At 55.1% G+C, this 22,458-nt stretch overlaps 6 protein-coding genes across 6 annotated transcripts; all 6 read left to right on the top strand.

The window, feature by feature from the left end:
• Positions 1–1,716: 1,716 nt before the first annotated feature.
• Positions 1,717–3,075, top strand: LOC144733793 (histone H1.2-like). Its single transcript, XM_078615810.1, has one exon. The coding sequence runs from the start codon at positions 1,780–1,782 to the stop codon at positions 2,440–2,442; it is 663 nt and encodes a 220-aa protein (XP_078471936.1). The 5' UTR covers positions 1,717–1,779; the 3' UTR covers positions 2,443–3,075.
• Positions 3,076–3,531: 456 nt separating this feature from the next.
• Positions 3,532–3,843, top strand: LOC144733649 (histone H4). The gene has a single exon (XM_078615676.1). The coding sequence runs from the start codon at positions 3,532–3,534 to the stop codon at positions 3,841–3,843; it is 312 nt and encodes a 103-aa protein (XP_078471802.1).
• An 836-nt stretch (positions 3,844–4,679) lies between these two features.
• On the top strand, positions 4,680–5,161 carry LOC144733844 (histone H2B type 3-B). The gene has a single exon (XM_078615847.1). It carries the CDS (start codon positions 4,717–4,719, stop codon positions 5,116–5,118), a length of 402 nt encoding a protein of 133 aa, XP_078471973.1. The 5' UTR covers positions 4,680–4,716; the 3' UTR covers positions 5,119–5,161.
• An 800-nt stretch (positions 5,162–5,961) lies between these two features.
• Positions 5,962–6,372, top strand: LOC144733648 (histone H3). The gene has a single exon (XM_078615675.1). It carries the CDS (start codon positions 5,962–5,964, stop codon positions 6,370–6,372), a length of 411 nt encoding a protein of 136 aa, XP_078471801.1.
• Positions 6,373–7,215: 843 nt separating this feature from the next.
• On the top strand, positions 7,216–7,690 carry LOC144733903 (histone H2A-like). Its single transcript, XM_078615909.1, has one exon. The coding sequence runs from the start codon at positions 7,267–7,269 to the stop codon at positions 7,645–7,647; it is 381 nt and encodes a 126-aa protein (XP_078472035.1). The 5' UTR covers positions 7,216–7,266; the 3' UTR covers positions 7,648–7,690.
• A 10,456-nt stretch (positions 7,691–18,146) lies between these two features.
• Positions 18,147–18,874, top strand: LOC144733792 (histone H1.2-like). Its single transcript, XM_078615809.1, has one exon. It carries the CDS (start codon positions 18,210–18,212, stop codon positions 18,870–18,872), a length of 663 nt encoding a protein of 220 aa, XP_078471935.1. The 5' UTR covers positions 18,147–18,209; the 3' UTR covers positions 18,873–18,874.
• Positions 18,875–22,458: the final 3,584 nt, after the last annotated feature.

Raw genomic sequence — 22,458 nt, 5'->3', positions numbered from 1 at the left:
AGGCCTAAAGCCTAGAACTAGGCCTGAAACTCTCCATTCGTGTCGTACCCCCGCGTGTGTGAAAGGGAGTTATGTTTAACAATGTTACATTCCCTCATGTTTTTAAATAGAAACATTTAAATTTAAAGCTTTTACATGAATCATTAAATCATTTAAATTAAAAATTAACTCACAGCGCCCTAAAGCATACAGCTAGGCCTAAAGCCTAGAACTAGGCCTCAATCTCTCCCTTCGTATCGTCCGATTAGGTGTAGCAACATCGCCCCCTACTGCAAACACTTGGCAGGACCCTACAAAAACCTTTTGACTCAGTGGGGCTTTCCTGGCTTAACAAGTGTAATAATACATTATGTTTATATTATTTGGTTATTCGTTCCTACCAGCCCACCCCGCAGGGTCCTGTTTAATAAGGACACCGTCGTCGAGTTGCCCTCGTCCCAAATTGCTCGCAATTAAACGAATGCTCTGCTCATTCCAGATACCCTTTATGTCTAATTTAGGAACGGTATTTGAGCAGCATTCCAACATTGCATCAATCATGGAACATGGTTTAGAATAAATTGGGATGCCTATTGGAAGAAAGAATCGTGTTTTTTAAAGAATAAAACTCGCTCTTTTTGAGCGGTCAGAAAAGGGATCAAATGAGCACATCAGCTCAGGGTTGTGGCCGGTGTTAGCTGATAGTAAGCAAAAAAGTACTGGTAAACGCTGGGGATGTCAACACTCGGTAAAGTATAATATTACTTGTCAAATAAGATGGTACAAATATGTGTAGTTAAATATTTTTTACATGGTTAATAACATCTTTCCAATGATTACTCATTCGTGTTACTTAGTGCAGTAAATACGTGTTACTTATTGCAGTAAAAACAACCCATCGGATGAACCATCCTGCGCTCCTAGAATATCAACTCTGTCGGTGCATTAAACGTAAGATTATATATTTTCTTTAAACATTCGACTGCAGAGTCACTTGAGTTGAATTTGAGTGGTGATGATTGTGCACCGTGCCTCGATCTTGTTCAAGGCGCGCGACCCTTCTGCAGTGCGTGAGCTACTCACCTCTTGCCACGTAAAATGTTAAACTTTCTATTTAATGTCGGTTAATTTTGAGTAAATTTCTTCAGTTTGTTGTCCATCTGAAAATCCATATATTTATTCATTTCAAAGTTCGATTAAAACGTCCAGTTAAAAGTTCGGTGACAAGGGACTGTTGACATGGCGCGCAGTCCTCACCATAGCGCGAGAGGAGGAATCGCGAGCGCGCGAGGCAAAACTTAAATAGAAAATATTTCGTTGGAATTAAATATGAGTAGTCTGTTGAAGCATCTTGTCTTGCAAAAAATTCGAGTGCGTTTTAAATAGTGTTCATCAGTAACACTTTTGAAAACCGACAATCGTCATAGCATGCCCTGACCGAACAATGTCTCCCAAATGTTGGTTGTTCACTTGTTTTGAATTATAATTTATATCGTGAGCATTGTCGTATATTGCATAAGTAACGTACATTAAAGAAGTGATCTTCGTGATAATGTATCAACTAGATGCATGTAAGTATGAACGTTACGGGAGTAATCGAGCCCAAAGGCAGGCGTGATAAACACAGTGAGTATGGTGGCAACTCCCTCACCAGAGCTGAGTTCTGGATGATCTCAGCGACGTCCGCATTCAGTACGCCGCTTCTATAATAACCTCGGGCCTGGAGAACACTCGTTTCGAATTCGTGAGAGCGCTGATTTCGATTTCAAAGAGGCGAGGCGATAAAAGCGACGTCTTGAGATGGCGGAAACTGCTCCTGCTCAACCACCAGCTGCGGCTACTTCAGCGCCTAAAAGCCCCAAGAAGAAGCGCGCCGCTCCAAAGGCCAAGAAGGTCGGCCCCAGCGTGTCCGAGCTCATCCTCAAGGCTCTGGCCAGCAGCAAGGAGAGGAACGGCGTGTCTCTTCCTGCGCTCAAAAAGTCGCTTGCTGCCGGAGGATACGACGTGGAGAAGAACAATGCCCGCGTGAAGTTGGCCATCAAGAAGCTCGTGGCCAAAGACGCCGTGGCGCAAGTGAAGGGCAGCGGCGCGTCTGGCTCTTTCAAACTCAACAAGGAAAAGGCTGCCGCAAAGGCGAAGCCCAAGTCGTCAACGGCAAAGCCCGCAGCTAAAAAGCCCGCGGCAGCCAAGAAGGTGAAGAAGCCCGCGGCAGCCAAGAAGACCGCGCCCAAGAAGTCTCCCAAGAAAGCAAAGAAGCCCGCGGCTGCCAAGGCGGCCAAGAGCCCCAAAAAGGTGAAGTTGGCTGTTAAGCCCAAGAAGGCGGCGAAGAGCCCAGCCAAGCCCAAGGCTGCGAAGCCCAAGGTCGCTAAGCCCAAGACCGTCAAGGCCAAGGCCGCCAAACCCAAGGTGGCCAAGCCCAAGAAGGCCGCGGCCAAGCCCAAGAAGACTGCGCCAAAGAAGTGAATCCGATCGGACGACGCTCGATTCACTCCACCTCAACGGCTCTTTTCAGAGCCACCCACTTAGTTAAAAAAGTGAACCAGATGCTGCTGCGCTTCCATTAGTTCATCGGTAACACATGACAGTGTATTACGTTGCTGTTGAATGCGTGCCATATTCTGTAAGTCAAACCCATTTACGGCGTGGCGATGGTTGCTCGCCTTGCCTCGGCCCTGATCAAGGAGCTCGACGCTTGGTGCAGTTCAATCGTGAGGATTTGTGTAGATTGGATAAGTTACGTACATTCGCCAAATTAACTATAACATTTTACCCACTCGATGTGTTTTAAGCATTGATGTGATGGGAGTAATCGAGCCCGAAAGCAGGGATCACAAACACAGGCGAGGCGGGTGGCAGCTCCCTCACTCGAACGGAGTGCAGAGTAATCTCAGCGACGTCCGAATTATGTGTTGCACCTCTTCATTCCGTCATCATGTTACTGGTGCCAAATATGGAATTTAGTCTAAAAAGGTATTGATTCCAGACAGCTTTACTCAATTTGCCTTCATTCGCTCGTTCTCGCCTTTTCACTTTGTTTTGTAAACATTGCGGTGCTCCATCTAAACTTCTCTATTAAAATTAATTTCTATACGTAAATATCGCATTGTTTGCAATGTCTTTCTTACTTTGGGAGAACTAGTTGGTGACGTTCACTCAACTATTGTGTTGGAAGCCGTTTAGCTTCACACGATTATAAAGTTAGTTCATCTTGTTCACTTGAAAACAAGACCTTACACCGATTATTCACTCCATGTGCAATCTTGCAACAGATCGCGTTCCTCTCGCGTTCGCTGCGGGTGTGCCAATATCATTACAGAGTGCTTCGAAGAAGGGTCATTGCCCAAAACGTCGCATATTATACATGTCAAGGAAGTGTTATTGACGACAGTGGAGGGTTTTCTTCGTCACAGAGGTTAAAGGTCTAAGGTTTAAGGCGGAGCCATCGCGGAGGGCAGGGGTGGTCGGTGACGTCACCACGCTTCGGGTATAAAGGCGGCTGCTGCTGCAAGCTGAGCGCGCAGTCTCTCGCGAGCTTTGTCAGAAGTAGTCGGAATGTCTGGACGCGGTAAAGGCGGTAAGGGGCTCGGCAAGGGAGGCGCAAAACGCCATCGCAAGGTGCTGCGCGACAACATCCAGGGCATCACCAAGCCCGCCATCCGCCGCCTCGCTCGCCGCGGCGGTGTGAAGCGCATCTCGGGCCTCATCTACGAGGAGACCCGCGGCGTCCTGAAGGTCTTCCTTGAGAACGTCATCCGCGACGCCGTCACCTACACGGAGCACGCCAAGCGCAAGACCGTCACCGCCATGGACGTGGTCTACGCCCTCAAGCGCCAGGGCCGCACTCTCTACGGCTTCGGAGGCTGAGCGCCCATCTCTCGCACACTAAGCCAACCCAAAGGCTCTTTTCAGAGCCACCCACCTCTTCGAAACTGCTTGCGCCAGTGTTGCCAAACACTTTCTAAATGGAGCACATGTCCTGGGTTGTTGCGCGCCAATTCCTCGTGAGCGTGGTGGACGTTTGCTTGTTGAGTTGGCGAATCTTCATCTGCTTCCACATGAATGAAAGAAATCATGATATTCACGACACGTCACATTTAACAAGGCGTAATTCTTGAACGCGTTAATACAGTACCCATTTCTGGTATTTTTGCGTTAATTATTTCCAGCTGCAGCCGATTCCGATATTACGTGGAGCATTTGGCGCCACAATCTTACAGCACACTCGTCCTAATTGACGTAGCGTGCCGGAATGCTAATCTCCACCTGTACAGCACAACAGCGAAGTTATTTTTCTCCACCGAGCGCTTGTATTTTTCCAAATTGCGTTCTTAAAACGCCCGTGCGCCGTATTAGACGAGTGGTGAAACAATCCCTCGTAAGAAACAAAAAAACCCACGCTCAAAACACAATATACTGTATTGGGTTTTCCAGTCATCCTTATTAAAACAAAGGCAATGGCCATGGCTGCAATTCACTAATATACATGTTTGGACATTACATTGTGTTATATTCACAAGTCCTTTTTGCAGTAAAAACGATATTAAAGTGAGCATCGCGTCCGCGTTTCTCATTGGAGGCTGATGGAGAGGGATGGTACTAAAAGAGCCACTCAGCAGCGCCGCGCACTACGATCCTCTGATTTGCATCTCGCCTCCTATAAAAGGAGCTCATCGCCCGACCGACATCCACATTCGCTTCCCGTCTGTTCTGACCTGAAGCTGCCTACAACGCGTCGACATGCCCGATCCTCCCGCATCAAAGAGCGCTGGGCCGGCCAAGGTTCCTGCTCCCAAGAAGGGCTCCAAGAAGGCTGTGACCAAGGCAACGCGCAAGGATGGCAAGAAGCGACGCCACCGCAGGAAGGAGAGCTACGCCATTTACATCTACAAGGTGATGAAGCAGGTGCACCCCGATACCGGCATCTCGTCCAAGGCAATGAGCATCATGAACTCGTTCGTCAACGACATCTTCGAGCGCATCGCTTCCGAGGCGTCCCGCCTGGCGCACTACAACAAGCGCTCCACCATCACTTCTCGGGAGATCCAGACCGCAGTGCGACTGCTGCTCCCCGGCGAGCTGGCCAAGCACGCCGTGTCGGAGGGCACCAAGGCCGTCACCAAGTACACAAGCTCCAAGTGAAGCCTCGACTCCACCATTAATTACAAAGGCTCTTTTCAGAGCCACCCACCTCTCCGAACCTGCTTGTACCAGTCCTAGCAGGAGTACAAAACGAAACTTCCAACAAAGCCCCGGTTCACGCGGGGACATTGTTCGCTCATTGAGTGAAGTGGAGAGATCGAACGCATTTTAACATGTTTCCACGTGAATAAAAGCGATAACAATATTCATGGCACATCATATTTACCAGCAGGCATTTCTTGGACTTGTTTGTCCATTGATTTCATCTGCAGCCCATTCAGATATTACATTGGATGTTTGGCGCCAAAACCTTGCAATGCAATATATTTAATTCGTGGTTGTATTTTCGGGCAGGAACTAACATTTTGCACGTGTACATATATGTAAAAGTAAGCGCCTAGCATGGATGACTCGTGCAGTATAATTGATCATCATCTCAATGCCAAGAGAATATATATCTATTCCTGTGATCACCTCTTTCCGACATTTTTACGTATTACTGTTTCCAATGAAGTGCAGTTTCTTAACACTTTATTTAGATCATGCAGAGCACTGTAAAGTTGTTTTCGGAAAGGTGTTTGCTTGAGAAAATAACATCCGTTAAAGACATCGACGGCGCTCAAAGGGTACTACTGCATCGTGATGCGGCATTCTGAAATGATCCAAACTGTGAACATTTTGTTGATTAAGAAGAGTTGACGACTCGAGATCATTGCACGCTGCCAACCAATCAGCACGCTCCCCTTCTTCGCACGTCACGACTCCGCTGACCAGTGAGCGCGCGCTCTGGGCTACATAAGCCGCCTTCTCCCCGCCTGTGAGAATCTTTGCCCTCACCAAGCCATGGCTCGCACCAAGCAGACGGCTCGCAAGTCCACGGGCGGCAAGGCCCCCCGCAAGCAACTCGCCACCAAGGCGGCCCGAAAGAGCGCTCCGGCCACGGGCGGCGTCAAGAAGCCTCACCGCTACAGGCCCGGCACCGTCGCTCTGCGCGAGATCCGCCGCTACCAGAAGTCCACCGAGCTGCTCATCCGCAAACTGCCCTTCCAGCGCCTCGTCAGGGAGATCGCGCAGGACTTCAAGACCGACCTGCGCTTCCAGAGCTCCGCTGTCATGGCTCTGCAGGAGGCCAGCGAAGCGTACCTTGTCGCGCTCTTCGAGGACACCAACCTGTGCGCCATCCACGCCAAGCGCGTCACCATCATGCCCAAGGACATTCAGCTCGCCCGCCGCATTCGTGGCGAGCGCGCTTGAACGCCCAGCTCGGCCCTCAAAGCACAACACAAAGGCTCTTTTCAGAGCCACCACTTACTCATGAAAACGCTTCCATGTGTGTTCTTCAAAGTTCGGGTGCCGGAAACCTTCGTTTGCTGGTCACGGCTCTCACGAGTCGTCAGGCGTAAGCGACAATGAAGTTCATTTTCTATACCCCGCCGCTCATATTTTTCAACATCACACGTTGGTGTCGTATATAAGCGTTGTGAAACCATGCTTACATAATGTTTAACAAAAGGGTTATTTTGGTGAAATATATTAACTATTAAACCCAAAGATATTGGTTTATGTTGTTTCAAGCCCGAGCTGATAAGAAGTTCACATTTTGCAAACTAAGAGATTGAATTATTCACGCACATATATTTTTAGGCATTGCCCGAACAGGCGGTTAAAGGAAAATATATATACACCGTATAGGCACGTGGGCGATCAATCACGAGCTCAAGGCTATCACAATGATTTCTTATAACCAATGCGGTCCCTCAAAATGATTATTATAATCAATAATACATTGATATTTGCGGAATCCGCTTATAAGTTAGACTTGCCAGCACGTGCCCATTAATTAACTCTATCATGCTTAAAACTTGAACCTATTAAGTACGTGTATCGCATTGTTTCATTCATAAGATGCGTGCCCGCATTAAAATATATATGGATACAAATAATTAAAGTCAACATCGAATCCTCGCGTCCCGGCTTTTCATTGGTGGCTCAAGGAGAGGGCGGGACTCGACCGAGAGGAGCCAATCAGCAGCGGCGCGCTCTACGATCCTCGTCTCCGCTATAAAAGCCGCTCCGGTGGTGCGTGTTAACGTCACAAATCGTTCGTACTTTGTCTCCAGTGCTTTTTGCATCCTAGGTCGCTTAACAATGTCTGGACGCGGCAAGACCGGTGGCAAGTCTCGCGCCAAGGCAAAGTCCCGCTCTTCCCGCGCCGGCCTGCAGTTCCCCGTGGGTCGCGTTCACAGGCTGCTCCGCAAGGGCAATTACGCCCAGCGGGTCGGCGCTGGAGCACCCGTCTACCTGGCCGCCGTGCTCGAGTACCTTTCTGCCGAGATCCTCGAGCTGGCTGGCAATGCCGCCCGCGACAACAAGAAGACGAGGATCATCCCCCGACACCTGCAGCTCGCCGTGCGAAACGACGAGGAGCTCAACAAGCTCATGGGCGGCGTGACTATCGCCCAGGGCGGTGTGCTGCCCAACATCCAGGCCGTGCTGCTGCCCAAGAAGACCTCTCAGGCAAAGAAGTGAACGCGCCGCCGCCTCTACCACCACAACAACGGCTCTTTTCAGAGCCACCCACTTACTTGCAAAGAGCTCGGACAGTCGTACACAGGAGTTTTGTTATACTGGTAGGAACGAAGTGGACCAGACCACCAATAGATTAATGTGTCCGTCAACATCGCCCCCTACTGCAAACATTTGGCATGACCCTACGAAAACCTTGACTCAGTGACGCTATCCTGGCTAAACAAGTGTAACATTCCCTTATAATTCCCTCAGCTTTTAATTAAAACATTTAAATTAATGAGGCTTTCCTGGCTAAACACGTGTAACATTCCCTAATAATTCCCTGAGATAGCTTTTAATTAAAACTTTGAAATTAAATAAAACAACTGTGGTGCCACAGCGACGGGGCCGCTCGGCCGAGCCAGGGAGCCGCCCGGCTTCCACCGCCGCACTGCCCCCCATCACCCCCCCCACATAAACACGCACCCGCACCCACGTAGGGCCTCGTGGTCGGGTCACCTACCCTGAGTTTTCACCCGAGGGCCCCCTAGGGGGGTTACCCCACGGTTTCTCAGGGCCAGGGAATTGGACAGGACCCTTCCCAGGCCAAGTAACACTGCGGCGCCGTGGGCGGATTTGAGATCGCACGACCACGGCGAGCTCAGAGAGCCCCGCAGTTAGAAACGCATACAAACACAAACACGGGTCAGCAAGGCAGATAGCTGGGATCAGGACCCGGGACGACTGATTGGTCGAAAGTTCAAAGGCCGGCGGGATCGCAAAAGAGCGGGAAATCCTAGGCTCAGGATTGGTCGAGAGACCAAGGCGGTCGGGACGGGGGCGCCTAGCCTTTGATGTGAATAGTTTAAAAGAAAACGCAGGGGCAGTAGGGAGGTCTCTTCTTCTGGAGTTTGGACACGGGGTCAGCGACGAAGGAGTCATCGGGCGAGCCGCTAGATTGTCTGCAGGACGATCTGAGCGCCGCAAGGTCACCAAGGACTACAGACGGTATCGTGTTGCGCGCCTTACAACACCTCAGAGCGGAGGGTAGGATCCGTAGGAGAGGGTTAGTTCGGGGTAAGGACGAGTAGGAAAGCGGTTTAGCAGAGAGCGCAGCATAGAATAGGGCTACACGGCACCAGAGTGTGGGTTAGAAGCGCCTTGCTGTCCCGCACACACACACGGGTGGCTCGGTTGGTTAGCAAGGGCTAATAAAATCTCGAGCGTAGTAACAAAACCGTGTTGTTGGGTGTTTTTGGAACGTGGTATTAGCGTGCACTGCATTCGCGAGTGTGTGGTCGTTGTACGCATAAAGGCCGTGGTCTCTGTACGATTGTGCGGGTACGGAGGTGTGTGCGTTAACGCCCGGGGAGAGCACTTTTGGTGTGTTGGCGTGACTACGCAGCCGTGTGAGAGGAGAATCGTCCTTGTACGATATTTGTGTTGACGTGCACGCGCGAGTGGGGGAGGGGACGAGTCGTCGTGTCGGCGTGTGCCCCGCTTGCGTGCGCTCGTTACTTGCGTAAGCTCTCGGCGTGCGTAATCGGCGTGCCCAAGGTGCGCGATCGTAACGTGGGCGGCCAGCGCGGCGCAGAGCGGCGCAGGAGTGGGTATCGCGTGTGGAGCTGTATGCGTGTGTGCGCGCACGTTCACGACGTGTGTAACACAGGTGCGCGATCCTAACGTGAGTGGTCAGGGTTGGGTGAGTGCCGTGCAGAGCTGTGTGTGGGTGTGCGCGTGCGTGGTTATCCATGCCTGCTACGCGGACCCGCGGTGGAGGGGAATCCTCGGGTGACGGCTCCCACACCCTGGGTGAGGAGCCTAGCGGCGGTTTGCTTAGCAGCGGGGGGGCGATTGATGATGTTAGTCCGGCCGTTAGTATTATCGAGGGAGGGATCTCGGGGGCTAGCGACCCCCACAAATTGGTGTCGGAAGCGGTACGGACCCCCGCGTTACCTCACGCTAAAATAAGACTGATATTTACCGGCCGGGGGGCCCCTTCGTGGAAGGCATTCGCCCGCAATCTCTTAGGGGCCAAGGAAATTAATGGATGGACGGACGCGCAGGCAGTACGTCAACTTAATATGAATCTTGATGGGCGGGCAGCCGATTTTGTAGAAGCGTTACCCGCGAGCGCACAGACACAGCTAGAGGAGCTGATGCGCCGACTCGATCAGCGTTTTGGCACGCGTGACGAGGAGGAAGCAAAATCGGCCTTAGAGGCGCGCCGTCGCCAACCTGGCGAAGATCTCCGTGATTACGCCGAGGATGTGCGCGAGTTAACAAAGATCGCACGCCCGGGGTACGCAACTGAGGTTATTGAGGAACTGGCTGCCGAGAAAATCCAGCGGTACCTGTCTCGCACGGCGTGGTGGCAGCCAGACATGAGCTGCCCACGTCTTCCCTTTAACACCCTTGTCGAGCGCGCACGTAAGTGTGAAAGAATTCACAGCGAACGCGCGCAGCTCCGGGGGCTGGGACGAGAGCGCGCCATTGCGAGCCTGCTCTCGGAAGACGAGGAGGAGGAACAGGAGCTCGCGAGGACGGTAAGGGGCCGGGAAAGAGAACCTCCAGTGTCCCGCGAGACAACCCCGGGATGGGTTGCCGGTATACAAACGGGTATAAAGGATGTCTCCGGCCAGGTAACCCAGGTACGCGAGGAAACGAACAAAAATATGACCCAATTGCAATCCTCCGTTGAGACCATCCGATCTGAAATGGGGGACCTACGCGCCACGGTGGGAGGGTTATCTGGGAGGGTAGCCCGACTAGAGGCGGAGGGTGGACAGCGGCGTAATGGGGGGGGAGGGAGTGGGCGGGGGGCCCACTACGGAGCCGCCCCCCCTCCCCGGGCATGTTATATGTGCGATCGCCGAGGGCATCTAGTGAGAGACTGTCCTGAAATCACCCGAGCTAGGCAGGCGCGGGGGTTAAACTCCAACGCCTCCTAGTGAGCGGACCAACTAGGGGTGCAATCGACGCGGTCCCGATACAAATAGACGGTAATGGTAATAATGGCGAGCGAGTGATCTCCACACAGGTTCCAACAACAACGCCCACGGAAACGGTGACTCCTGGCGACTGGCTACGGGAGCTGGTGGCGGGGATCACGGGGGCCACGTCGCTGGTGGAAGGGGAGGTACACGGAGTGCGTACCCGAATTCTGCTGGACACGGGGGCGGTGGCCTCGCTCGTGAGCGCAGCGCACTGCAGCGCGATCGGGGTCGACGTGCGTCACCTGCAGGCACCGGACCGCGCGCTGCACACGGCGAGCGGAGCCGGAATGGGGCTGCTGGGGAGAGCCACCCTAGAGGTCCGCATAGGAAACCAGGTGTGCACACAGGAATTCTACGTTTCGAGTGTGTTGTGCCACGAGTGCATTGCAGGAACGGACCTCCTGGAAAAGTTGGGACTTAACGTACAGCCCCGGCAACGATGCGCTACGGTGGAGGGCAGCGGGGAGCGGATTCCGTTCCTAGGACAGGAGCCGAATCGCCCACGCTTCACACCCGTGGCCGCTACGCTGGTGTCGGCCGTCACCATCGGGCCTCTCGCCGAGATGCTGGTGCCAGTGGCAACCCTCTCCACCGACCCAACCCACCGACCATCGGGCGAGGTAATGCTGACTCCTCACCCGGAGTTGGCATCGCGATACGGGGTGGTAGGGTCAGCCACACTGGTAAACGCAGATGGGGGCCGGCTGTTTATACGTGTGTTTAACCCACACAGTACCCCGGCAATGATACGACGACGCACCCCGGTAGCCACCGTACACCCCCTGCACGCTCGCCACTCGAACGACTCGGTGTTCGCACTCTGGGCGGAGGACCCTGGCCGCCCCGAGGACAGCCAGGATCTGGCCTGGCGGGTCGGCCCGACCCCCCGAGCCGAGATTGTTCCCCTGCAGGATGCGTTACATGTGCCTTGGGCAGCCTTACCTAAGGGGGAGGCCGATCAGCTGCGCGGGTTATTGCGGGAGTACGCCGACGTGTTCAGTGAGCACGATTCGGACGTGGGCCGGACCGACCTGGTCAAGCACCAAATTGACACAGGTGCAGCCCGACCCATCAAACTCCCCGCATACCGAGTGGGCGCGCCTGAACGGACCCAGATCAAAGAGGCAGTCACGGATATGCTACGCGATAACATAATCCAGCCCTCCGCGAGCCCTTGGTCTGCCCCGGTGGTACTGGTAACGAAAAAGGACGGATCGACTCGGTTCTGCGTTGATTACCGAAAATTGAACGCAGTCACCCTCGGCGACGCTTTTCCCATCCCACGCATCGACGACACCTTCGACAGTCTCGCAGGAGCGCGGTATTTTTCCACCCTCGATCTGGCGTCCGGTTACTGGCAGGTGGAGATGACGGAGGAGGATCGGCCAAAAACAGCATTCACCACCCCGATGGGCCTGTTTGAGTTTCGAGTGTTGCCGTTCGGACTCACTAACGCGCCCGCGACGTTCCAGCGGTTGATGGAGTTGGTGATGCGGGGCTTGCAGTGGGAACAGTGCCTGATTTACCTGGACGACGTAATAGTGTTCAGTAGGTCGCTGTCCGAACACTGGTCCAGGCTGCGGGAAGTATTCCAGCGACTGCGAGCAGCCCATCTCAAGCTCAAGCCACGTAAGTGTTACATTGCGCAACGCGAGGTGGGGTACCTCGGACACCGAGTCAGCGAGGCAGGGGTGACTACCGATCCCGAGAAGGTGCGTGCCGTAGTGGATTGGCCGCGGCCGAGGAACCTGACGGAGATCAGGTCATTCTTGGGACTCGCCACTTATTACCGTCGATTTGTAAAGGGATTCAGTGAGATTGCACGCCCCCTCACCCAACTCACCTCCCCTAAGAACCCCTATCAGTGGTCGGAGGCCTGCCAGACGGCTTTCACCACACTCAAAGACCACCTCACCCACACCCCCACCTTGGCTTTCCCAGATTTCACCACCGATTTTATTTTGGACACTGACGCCTGCAGCAGTGGGCTGGGCGCGGTGCTGTCGCAAGTGCAGGGTGGGACGGAGCGGGTCATCGCATACGCCAGTCGGACCCTGAGCGGGGCCGAACTGAACTATTGTGTAACCCGTCAGGAACTGTATGCTGTAATTTTCGCGTGTAAACAGTTCCGACCGTACTTGTACGGCAGGAAATGTCGTGTGCGCACCGATCATTATGCACTGCAGTTCCTCCTTACATTCAAGGAACCGCGGGGGCAGATGGCTCGATGGCTGGCGCAGCTGCAGGAGTACAACCTGCAGATCGAGTACCGAGCGGGGCGAACACACGCGAACGCGGACGCCTTGTCAAGACGGCCCGCGGTGCGCGCTGAGACGAGGGAGGGAGACGCCTGCCCGTGCTTCACGGGGGGACGCTGCCGCCAGGCAGCAGAACCCAAGGAGCGCGCGGAAACTAAACTCCCCCCCCCGAGAGAGAGTGCAGTGTGCGCCGCAGGAACCCCTGCAGAAGGAGCCCGGGGACAGACGGATCATCCCACCCCAACCGGGCGGATCCAAGAGGATGTCGGCTGCGCCTTCCCGGGCTTGGACGACGAGCAGCTGCGACAAACCCAGCAGCGGGATCCGGATCTGGCGGCGGTGGAGGCGGCACTGCGAGGGAGGAAGGATGCACTACCAGGGCCCTGGAGCGGTTTGTATGCCCGGTTGTGTGTAGAAAACGGGGTGGTGAGGGAACTGGCCGACGCTGGGCAGCCGGGGTGCATCTGCGTTCCCGCCCATGTGCGGCCCCAACTACTACGACTGGTACACGACCACCCGCTCGGGGGCCATGATGGGGAACGGCGCACCCGGGAGACTCTGCGTGGCCAGTATCTCTGGCCTAAATTAGCGCAAGATGTGGCCGCCTGGGTGCAGGGCTGCCGGGCCTGTCAGCAGTGTGGGCAAAAGCCGGCGAGGTACCAGGTACCCCTGAGGCCGTTCCGAGTCAGTCGGACGAATCAGTTGGTCGGAATCGACCTGCAGGGGCCCTTTCCACGATCCCACCGGGGCAACCGATATATTCTTGTAGCGGTGGAGTACTTCACCCGCTACCCCGTGGCGGTGGCTATCCCGGATAAAACAGCCCTCGTAGTGGCCCGGGCCTTCGTGGAAAACTACGTACTTAAGTGCGGGATCCCCGAACGAGTCATTACCGACCAGGGTAGTGAATTCTAGGCCGAACTATTCCAGGCGCTGTGCCGAGAGTTCGGGATCCAGAAGGACCGAACCACGGCATATCACCCCCAGGCGAACGGGATGGTAGAGAGGATGAACCAGACTCTGGCCGGGAAGCTTAAACGCATGGCGGCCGCGAATCAACAGGACTGGGACGAACACCTCCCCTATGCCCTGTTCGCCTACACCACCGCCGTTCACACATCTACAGGACAGACCCCGTTCCTAATGATGTTTGGTCGCGAGTCTCGCCTGCCCGCAGATCTGCTGTTCGGTGTCCCTCCGCCGCAACGGGAGGAAGGGAGCCACCCCATGGAGCACTTGCTGGAGACCCTGCGAGAGGCCAGGGGCCGAGCCTACCCGCACGGAGAGGCCGCGCACCAGCGGCAAGAGCAGGGCGCCCGACCCCGTATGGAGCCCCCCTTCTACACTGCGGGCTCCGAGGTGTGGCTGTACACTCCCCGCGTCGGTGCCGGACAGGTGGGGAAGCTGACCACCTACTGGCGAGGACCCTGGATTGTGAGACGGCAGATCTCACCATGGACGGTGCTGATTCAGGGAGGAGAGAGGGGCCGGGAGATGGTGGTCAACATCCGCCGACTGAAGCCGTGGCGAGCAGCCCCCGAGGGGGGGAGCCCCGCCGTCCAAGTACCCCGAAACCCCGGGGTCCCCCCACCCCCCGTGCCCGGGGGCCTCGCGCAGTATATGGGCCCCACGGAGCCCCGGGCTCCGAGGGGCCCCGGGCGGGGCCGGGGGCGACGAGGACGGCGACCCTTAAACCCCACCGCCTCTGAGTTTGTCCCCCAGCCCGCAGGTGCCGGAGACCGAGGGGAGCCGTTGGAATGGAGGAGGAGACCACCGCCGGAGCCCCAGGAGACGGAGCCGCCACCCCGGAGGCCAGCCACAAGGGCCGGGCGAATCCCGCGGACCCCGCGGCGATACCTCGTGGGGGCAACCCAGGCGAGGTGCTCCAGTCAACCCGGGACGGGGACTGGCACCCCGGGGGGCTATGTGGTGCCACAGCGACGGGGCCGCTCGGCCGAGCCAGGGAGCCGCCCGGCTTCCACCGCCGCACTGCCCCCCATCACCCCCCCCACATAAACACGCACCCGCACCCACGTAGGGCCTCGTGGTCGGGTCACCTACCCTGAGTTTTCACCCGAGGGCCCCCTAGGGGGGTTACCCCACGGTTTTTCAGGGCCAGGGAATTGGACAGGACCCTTCCCAGGCCAAGTAACACTGCGGCGCCGTGGGCGGATTTGAGATCGCACGACCACGGCGAGCTCAGAGAGCCCCGCAGTTAGAAACGCATACAAACACAAACACGGGTCAGCAAGGCAGATAGCTGGGATCAGGACCCGGGACGACTGATTGGTCGAAAGTTCAAAGGCCGGCGGGATCGCAAAAGAGCGGGAAATCCTAGGCTCAGGATTGGTCGAGAGACCAAGGCGGTCGGGACGGGGGCGCCTAGCCTTTGATGTGAATAGTTTAAAAGAAAACGCAGGGGCAGTAGGGAACTCTCTTCTTCTGGAGTTTGGACACGGGGTCAGCGACGAAGGAGTCATCGGGCGAGCCGCTAGATTGTCTGCAGGACGATCTGAGCGCCGCAAGGTCACCAAGGACTACAGACGGTATCGTGTTGCGCGCCTTACAACACCTCAGAGCGGAGGGTAGGATCCGTAGGAGAGGGTTAGTTCGGGGTAAGGACGAGTAGGAAAGCGGTTTAGCAGAGAGCGCAGCATAGAATAGGGCTACACGGCACCAGAGTGTGGGTTAGAAGCGCCTTGCTGTCCCGCACACACACACGGGTGGCTCGGTTGGTTAGCAAGGGCTAATAAAATCTCGAGCGTAGTAACAAAACCGTGTTGTTGGGTGTTTTTGGAACGTGGTATTAGCGTGCACTGCATTCGCGAGTGTGTGGTCGTTGTACGCATAAAGGCCGTGGTCTCTGTACGATTGTGCGGGTACGGAGGTGTGTGCGTTAACGCCCGGGGAGAGCACTTTTGGTGTGTTGGCGTGACTACGCAGCCGTGTGAGAGGAGAATCGTCCTTGTACGATATTTGTGTTGACGTGCACGCGCGAGTGGGGGAGGGGACGAGTCGTCGTGTCGGCGTGTGCCCCGCTTGCGTGCGCTCGTTACTTGCGTAAGCTCTCGGCGTGCGTAATCGGCGTGCCCAAGGTGCGCGATCGTAACGTGGGCGGCCAGCGCGGCGCAGAGCGGCGCAGGAGTGGGTATCGCGTGTGGAGCTGTATGCGTGTGTGCGCGCACGTTCACGACGTGTGTAACACAGGTGCGCGATCCTAACGTGAGTGGTCAGGGTTGGGTGAGTGCCGTGCAGAGCTGTGTGTGGGTGTGCGCGTGCGTGGTTATCCATGCCTGCTACGCGGACCCGCGGTGGAGGGGAATCCTCGGGTGACGGCTCCCACACCCTGGGTGAGGAGCCTAGCGGCGGTTCGCTTAGCAGCGGGGGGGCGATTGATGATGTTAGTCCGGCCGTTAGTATTATCGAGGGAGGGATCTCGGGGGCTAGCGACCCCCACACAACTAACAGCGCCCTAATAATTCCCTGAGATAGCTTTTAATTAAAACTTTGAAATTAAAAAAAAACTCACAGCGCCCTAAAGCCTACAGCTAGGCCTAAAGCCTAGAACTAGGCCTGAAACTCTCCATTCGTGTCGTACCCCCGCGTGTGTGAAAGGGAGTTATGTTTAACAATGTTACATTCCCTCATGTTTTTAAATAGAAACATTTAAATTTAAAGCTTTTACATGAATCATTAAATCATTTAAATTAAAAATTAACTCACAGCGCCCTAAAGCATACAGCTAGGCCTAAAGCCTAGAACTAGGCCTCAATCTCTCCCTTCGTATCGTCCGATTAGGTGTAGCAACATCGCCCCCTACTGCAAACACTTGGCAGGACCCTACAAAAACCTTTTGACTCAGTGGGGCTTTCCTGGCTTAACAAGTGTAATAATACATTATGTTTATATTATTTGGTTATTCGTTCCTACCAGCCCACCCCGCAGGGTCCTGTTTAATAAGGACACCGTCGTCGAGTTGCCCTCGTCCCAAATTGCTCGCAATTAAACGAATGCTCTGCTCATTCCAGATACCCTTTATGTCTAATTTAGGAACGGTATTTGAGCAGCATTCCAACATTGCATCAATCATGGAACATGGTTTAGAATAAATTGGGATGCCTATTGGAAGAAAGAATCGTGTTTATTAAAGAATAAAACTCGCTCTTTTTGAGCGGTCAGAAAAGGGATCAAATGAGCACATCAGCTCAGGGTTGTGGCCGGTGTTAGCTGATAGTAAGCAAAAAAGTACTGGTAAACGCTGGGGATGTCAACACTCGGTAAAGTATAATATTACTTGTCAAATAAGATGGTACAAATATGTGTAGTTAAATATTTTTTACATGGTTAATAACATCTTTCCAATGATTACTCATTCGTGTTACTTAGTGCAGTAAATACGTGTTACTTATTGCAGTAAAAACAACCCATCGGATGAACCATCCTGCGCTCCTAGAATATCAACTCTGTCGGTGCATTAAACGTAAGATTATATATTTTCTTTAAACATTCGACTGCAGAGTCACTTGAGTTGAATTTGAGTGGTGATGATTGTGCACCGTGCCTCGATCTTGTTCAAGGCGCGCGACCCTTCTGCAGTGCGTGAGCTACTCACCTCTTGCCACGTAAAATGTTAAACTTTCTATTTAATGTCGGTTAATTTTGAGTAAATTTCTTCAGTTTGTTGTCCATCTGAAAATCCATATATTTATTCATTTCAAAGTTCGATTAAAACGTCCAGTTAAAAGTTCGGTGACAAGGGACTGTTGACATGGCGCGCAGTCCTCACCATAGCGCGAGAGGAGGAATCGCGAGCGCGCGAGGCAAAACTTAAATAGAAAATATTTCGTTGGAATTAAATATGAGTAGTCTGTTGAAGCATCTTGTCTTGCAAAAAATTCGAGTGCGTTTTAAATAGTGTTCATCAGTAACACTTTTGAAAACCGACAATCGTCATAGCATGCCCTGACCGAACAATGTCTCCCAAATGTTGGTTGTTCACTTGTTTTGAATTATAATTTATATCGTGAGCATTGTCGTATATTGCATAAGTAACGTACATTAAAGAAGTGATCTTCGTGATAATGTATCAACTAGATGCATGTAAGTATGAACGTTACGGGAGTAATCGAGCCCAAAGGCAGGCGTGATAAACACAGTGAGTATGGTGGCAACTCCCTCACCAGAGCTGAGTTCTGGATGATCTCAGCGACGTCCGCATTCAGTACGCCGCTTCTATAATAACCTCGGGCCTGGAGAACACTCGTTTCGAATTCGTGAGAGCGCTGATTTCGATTTCAAAGAGGCGAGGCGATAAAAGCGACGTCTTGAGATGGCGGAAACTGCTCCTGCTCAACCACCAGCTGCGGCTACTTCAGCGCCTAAAAGCCCCAAGAAGAAGCGCGCCGCTCCAAAGGCCAAGAAGGTCGGCCCCAGCGTGTCCGAGCTCATCCTCAAGGCTCTGGCCAGCAGCAAGGAGAGGAACGGCGTGTCTCTTCCTGCGCTCAAAAAGTCGCTTGCTGCCGGAGGATACGACGTGGAGAAGAACAATGCCCGCGTGAAGTTGGCCATCAAGAAGCTCGTGGCCAAAGACGCCGTGGCGCAAGTGAAGGGCAGCGGCGCGTCTGGCTCTTTCAAACTCAACAAGGAAAAGGCTGCCGCAAAGGCGAAGCCCAAGTCGTCAACGGCAAAGCCCGCAGCTAAAAAGCCCGCGGCAGCCAAGAAGGTGAAGAAGCCCGCGGCAGCCAAGAAGACCGCGCCCAAGAAGTCTCCCAAGAAAGCAAAGAAGCCCGCGGCTGCCAAGGCGGCCAAGAGCCCCAAAAAGGTGAAGTTGGCTGTTAAGCCCAAGAAGGCGGCGAAGAGCCCAGCCAAGCCCAAGGCTGCGAAGCCCAAGGTCGCTAAGCCCAAGACCGTCAAGGCCAAGGCCGCCAAACCCAAGGTGGCCAAGCCCAAGAAGGCCGCGGCCAAGCCCAAGAAGACTGCGCCAAAGAAGTGAATCCGATCGGACGACGCTCGATTCACTCCACCTCAACGGCTCTTTTCAGAGCCACCCACTTAGTTAAAAAAGTGAACCAGATGCTGCTGCGCTTCCATTAGTTCATCGGTAACACATGACAGTGTATTACGTTGCTGTTGAATGCGTGCCATATTCTGTAAGTCAAACCCATTTACGGCGTGGCGATGGTTGCTCGCCTTGCCTCGGCCCTGATCAAGGAGCTCGACGCTTGGTGCAGTTCAATCGTGAGGATTTGTGTAGATTGGATAAGTTACGTACATTCGCCAAATTAACTATAACATTTTACCCACTCGATGTGTTTTAAGTGTGGTGCCACAGCGACGGGGCCGCTCGGCCGAGCCAGGGAGCCGCCCGGCTTCCACCGCCGCACTGCCCCCCATCACCCCCCCCACATAAACACGCACCCGCACCCACGTAGGGCCTCGTGGTCGGGTCACCTACCCTGAGTTTTCACCCGAGGGCCCCCTAGGGGGGTTACCCCACGGTTTCTCAGGGCCAGGGAATTGGACAGGACCCTTCCCAGGCCAAGTAACACTGCGGCGCCGTGGGCGGATTTGAGATCGCACGACCACGGCGAGCTCAGAGAGCCCCGCAGTTAGAAACGCATACAAACACAAACACGGGTCAGCAAGGCAGATAGCTGGGATCAGGAACCGGGACGACTGATTGGTCGAAAGTTCAAAGGCCGGCGGGATCGCAAAAGAGCGGGAAATCCTAGGCTCAGGATTGGTCGAGAGACCAAGGCGGTCGGGACGGGGGCGCCTAGCCTTTGATGTGAATAGTTTAAAAGAAAACGCAGGGGCAGTAGGGAACTCTCTTCTTCTGGAGTTTGGACACGGGGTCAGCGACGAAGGAGTCATCGGGCGAGCCGCTAGATTGTCTGCAGGACGATCTGAGCGCCGCAAGGTCACCAAGGACTACAGACGGTATCGTGTTGCGCGCCTTACAACACCTCAGAGCGGAGAGTAGGGTCCGTAGGAGAGGGTTAGTTCGGGGTAAGGACGAGTGGGAAAGCGGTTTAGCAGAGAGCTCAGCATAGAAGAGGGCTACACGGCACCAGAGTGTGGGTTAGAAGCGCCTTGCGGGCCCGCACACACACACGGGTGGCTCGGTTGGTTAGCAAGGGCTAATAAAATCTCGAGCGTAGTAACAAAACCGTGTTGTTGGGTGTTTTTGGAACGTGGTATTAGCGTGCACTGCATTCGCGAGTGTGTGGTCGATGTATGCATAAAGGCCGTGGTCTCTGTACGATTGTGCGGGTACGGAGGTGTGTGCGTTAACGCCCGGGGAGAGCACTTTTGTGTGTTGGCGTGACTACGCAGCCGTGTGAGAGGAGAATCGTCCTTGTACGATATTTGGGTTGACGTGCACGCGCGAGTGGGGGAGGGGACGAGTCGTCGTGTCGGCGTGTGCCCCGCTTGCGTGTGCTCGTTACTTGCGTAAGCTCTCGGCGTGCGTAATCGGCGTACTCCAGGTGCGCGATCGTAACGTGAGCGACCAGCGCGGCGCAGAGCGGCGCAAGAGTGGGTGTCGCGTGGGGAGCTGCGTGTGTGTGCGTGCGACCACCCCGTGTGCGATACAGGTGCGCGATCATAACGCGAGTTGAGTTGGAGTGCGCGGAGCGGCGTGTGTGTGTGTGGGCGTGCGTACGTTCGCTCCGTGTGGGTTGCAGGCGCGCGATTAGGACAGGGAGGTATCGTAGTAGGGAGGGGCAGAATACTACTCGGTAATTAGCCATGCCGGCTACGCGGACCCGCGGGGGAGGGGAATCCTCGGGCGATGGTTCCCACGCCACGGGTGAGGAACCTAGCAGCGGGGGGGCGATTGATGATGCTAGCCCGGCCGTTAGCATTATCGAGGGAGGGATCTCGGGGGCTAGCGACCCCCACAAATTGGTGTCGGAAGCGGTACGGACCCCCGCGTTACCTCACGCTAAAATAAGACTGATATTTACCGGCCGGGGGGCCCCTTCGTGGAAGGCATTCGCCCGCAATCTCTTAGGGGCCAAGGAAATTAATGGATGGACGGACGCGCAGGCAGTACGTCAACTTAATATGAATCTTGATGGGCGGGCAGCCGATTTTGTAGAAGCGTTACCCGCGAGCGCACAGACACAGCTAGAGGAGCTGATGCGCCGACTCGATCAGCGTTTTGGCACGCGTGACGAGGAGGAAGCAAAATCGGCCTTAGAGGCGCGCCGTCGCCAACCTGGCGAAGATCTCCGTGATTACGCCGAGGATGTGCGCGAGTTAACAAAGATCGCACGCCCGGGGTACGCAACTGAGGTTATTGAGGAACTGGCTGCCGAGAAAATCCAGCGGTACCTGTCTCGCACGGCGTGGTGGCAGCCAGACATGAGCTGCCCACGTCTTCCCTTTAACACCCTTGTCGAGCGCGCACGTAAGTGTGAAAGAATTCACAGCGAACGCGCGCAGCTCCGGGGGCTGGGACGAGAGCGCGCCATTGCGAGCCTGCTCTCGGAAGACGAGGAGGAGGAACAGGAGCTCGCGAGGACGGTAAGGGGCCGGGAAAGAGAACCTCCAGTGTCCCGCGAGACAACCCCGGGATGGGTTGCCGGTATACAAACGGGTATAAAGGATGTCTCCGGCCAGGTAACCCAGGTAGGTGACAGGGTAACCCAAGTAGACAACAAGGTAACCCAAGTACGGGCACACATGACTGCGCTGGAGACAATGGTAGAGACGGTCCAGGCCGAGGTAGGAGGATTAACTGGGAGAGTGGCTCGACTGGAGGCAGAGTCGGGGCAGCGGCGTGCCGGAGGGGGGATAGGGAACGGACGGGGGGGCTCCTACGGGACGGCCCCCCGTGCGTGTTACCTGTGTGACCGGCGAGGGCATCTCGTGAGAGACTGTCCGCAGATCGCCCGCGCTAGAAACGCGCCGGGGTTAAACCCCAACGCCCCCTAGAGAGTGGACCATCTGGGGGTGCATTCGAAGCGGTCCCGATGCAAAAAGACGGTAATAATGGCGAGCGAGTGATCTCCACACAGGTTCCAACAACAACGCCCACGGAAACGGTGACTCCTGGCGACTGGCTACGGGAGCTGGTGGCGGGGATCACGGGGGCCACGTCGCTGGTGGAAGGGGAGGTAAACGGAGTGCGTACCCGAATTCTGCTGGACACGGGGGCGGTGGCCTCGCTCGTGAGCGCAGCGCACTGCAGCGCGATCGGGGTCGACGTGCGTCACCTGCAGGCACCGGACCGCGCGCTGCACACGGCGAGCGGAGCCGGAATGGGGCTGCTGGGGAGAGCCACCCTAGAGGTCCGCATAGGCAGTCAGGTGTGCACCCAGGAGTTCTACGTGTCGAGTGCGTTGTGTCACGAGTGTATCGCAGGTACCGACCTCTTAGAACGGCTGGGACTCAACGTGCAACCCCGCCAGCGATGCGCCACCATGGAGAGCAACGGCGAGCGGATACCGTTCCTGGGACGAGAACCAACGCGCCCCCGCTTCGCACCTGTGGCCGCTACGCTGGTGTCGGCCGTCACCATCGGGCCTCTCGCCGAGATGCTGGTGCCAGTGGCAACCCTCTCCACCGACCCA

This window comes from Lampetra planeri, chromosome 48, assembly GCF_965212315.1.
Source record: "Lampetra planeri chromosome 48, kcLamPlan1.2.h2, whole genome shotgun sequence".
Taxonomy (NCBI): Eukaryota; Metazoa; Chordata; class Hyperoartia; order Petromyzontiformes; family Petromyzontidae; genus Lampetra; species Lampetra planeri.
The sequence above is the reverse complement of the archived record's forward strand: the minus strand, read 5'-3'. Positions and strand labels throughout refer to the sequence as shown.

What these genes read in the sequence shown, in the direction of transcription:
- LOC144733793 (XM_078615810.1), top strand. Translation starts at nt 1,780, where the DNA reads ATGGCGGAAACTGCTCCTGCTCAACCACCAGCTGCGGCTACTTCAGCG.
- LOC144733649 (XM_078615676.1), top strand. Translation starts at nt 3,532, where the DNA reads ATGTCTGGACGCGGTAAAGGCGGTAAGGGGCTCGGCAAGGGAGGCGCA.
- LOC144733844 (XM_078615847.1), top strand. Translation starts at nt 4,717, where the DNA reads ATGCCCGATCCTCCCGCATCAAAGAGCGCTGGGCCGGCCAAGGTTCCT.
- LOC144733648 (XM_078615675.1), top strand. Translation starts at nt 5,962, where the DNA reads ATGGCTCGCACCAAGCAGACGGCTCGCAAGTCCACGGGCGGCAAGGCC.
- LOC144733903 (XM_078615909.1), top strand. Translation starts at nt 7,267, where the DNA reads ATGTCTGGACGCGGCAAGACCGGTGGCAAGTCTCGCGCCAAGGCAAAG.
- LOC144733792 (XM_078615809.1), top strand. Translation starts at nt 18,210, where the DNA reads ATGGCGGAAACTGCTCCTGCTCAACCACCAGCTGCGGCTACTTCAGCG.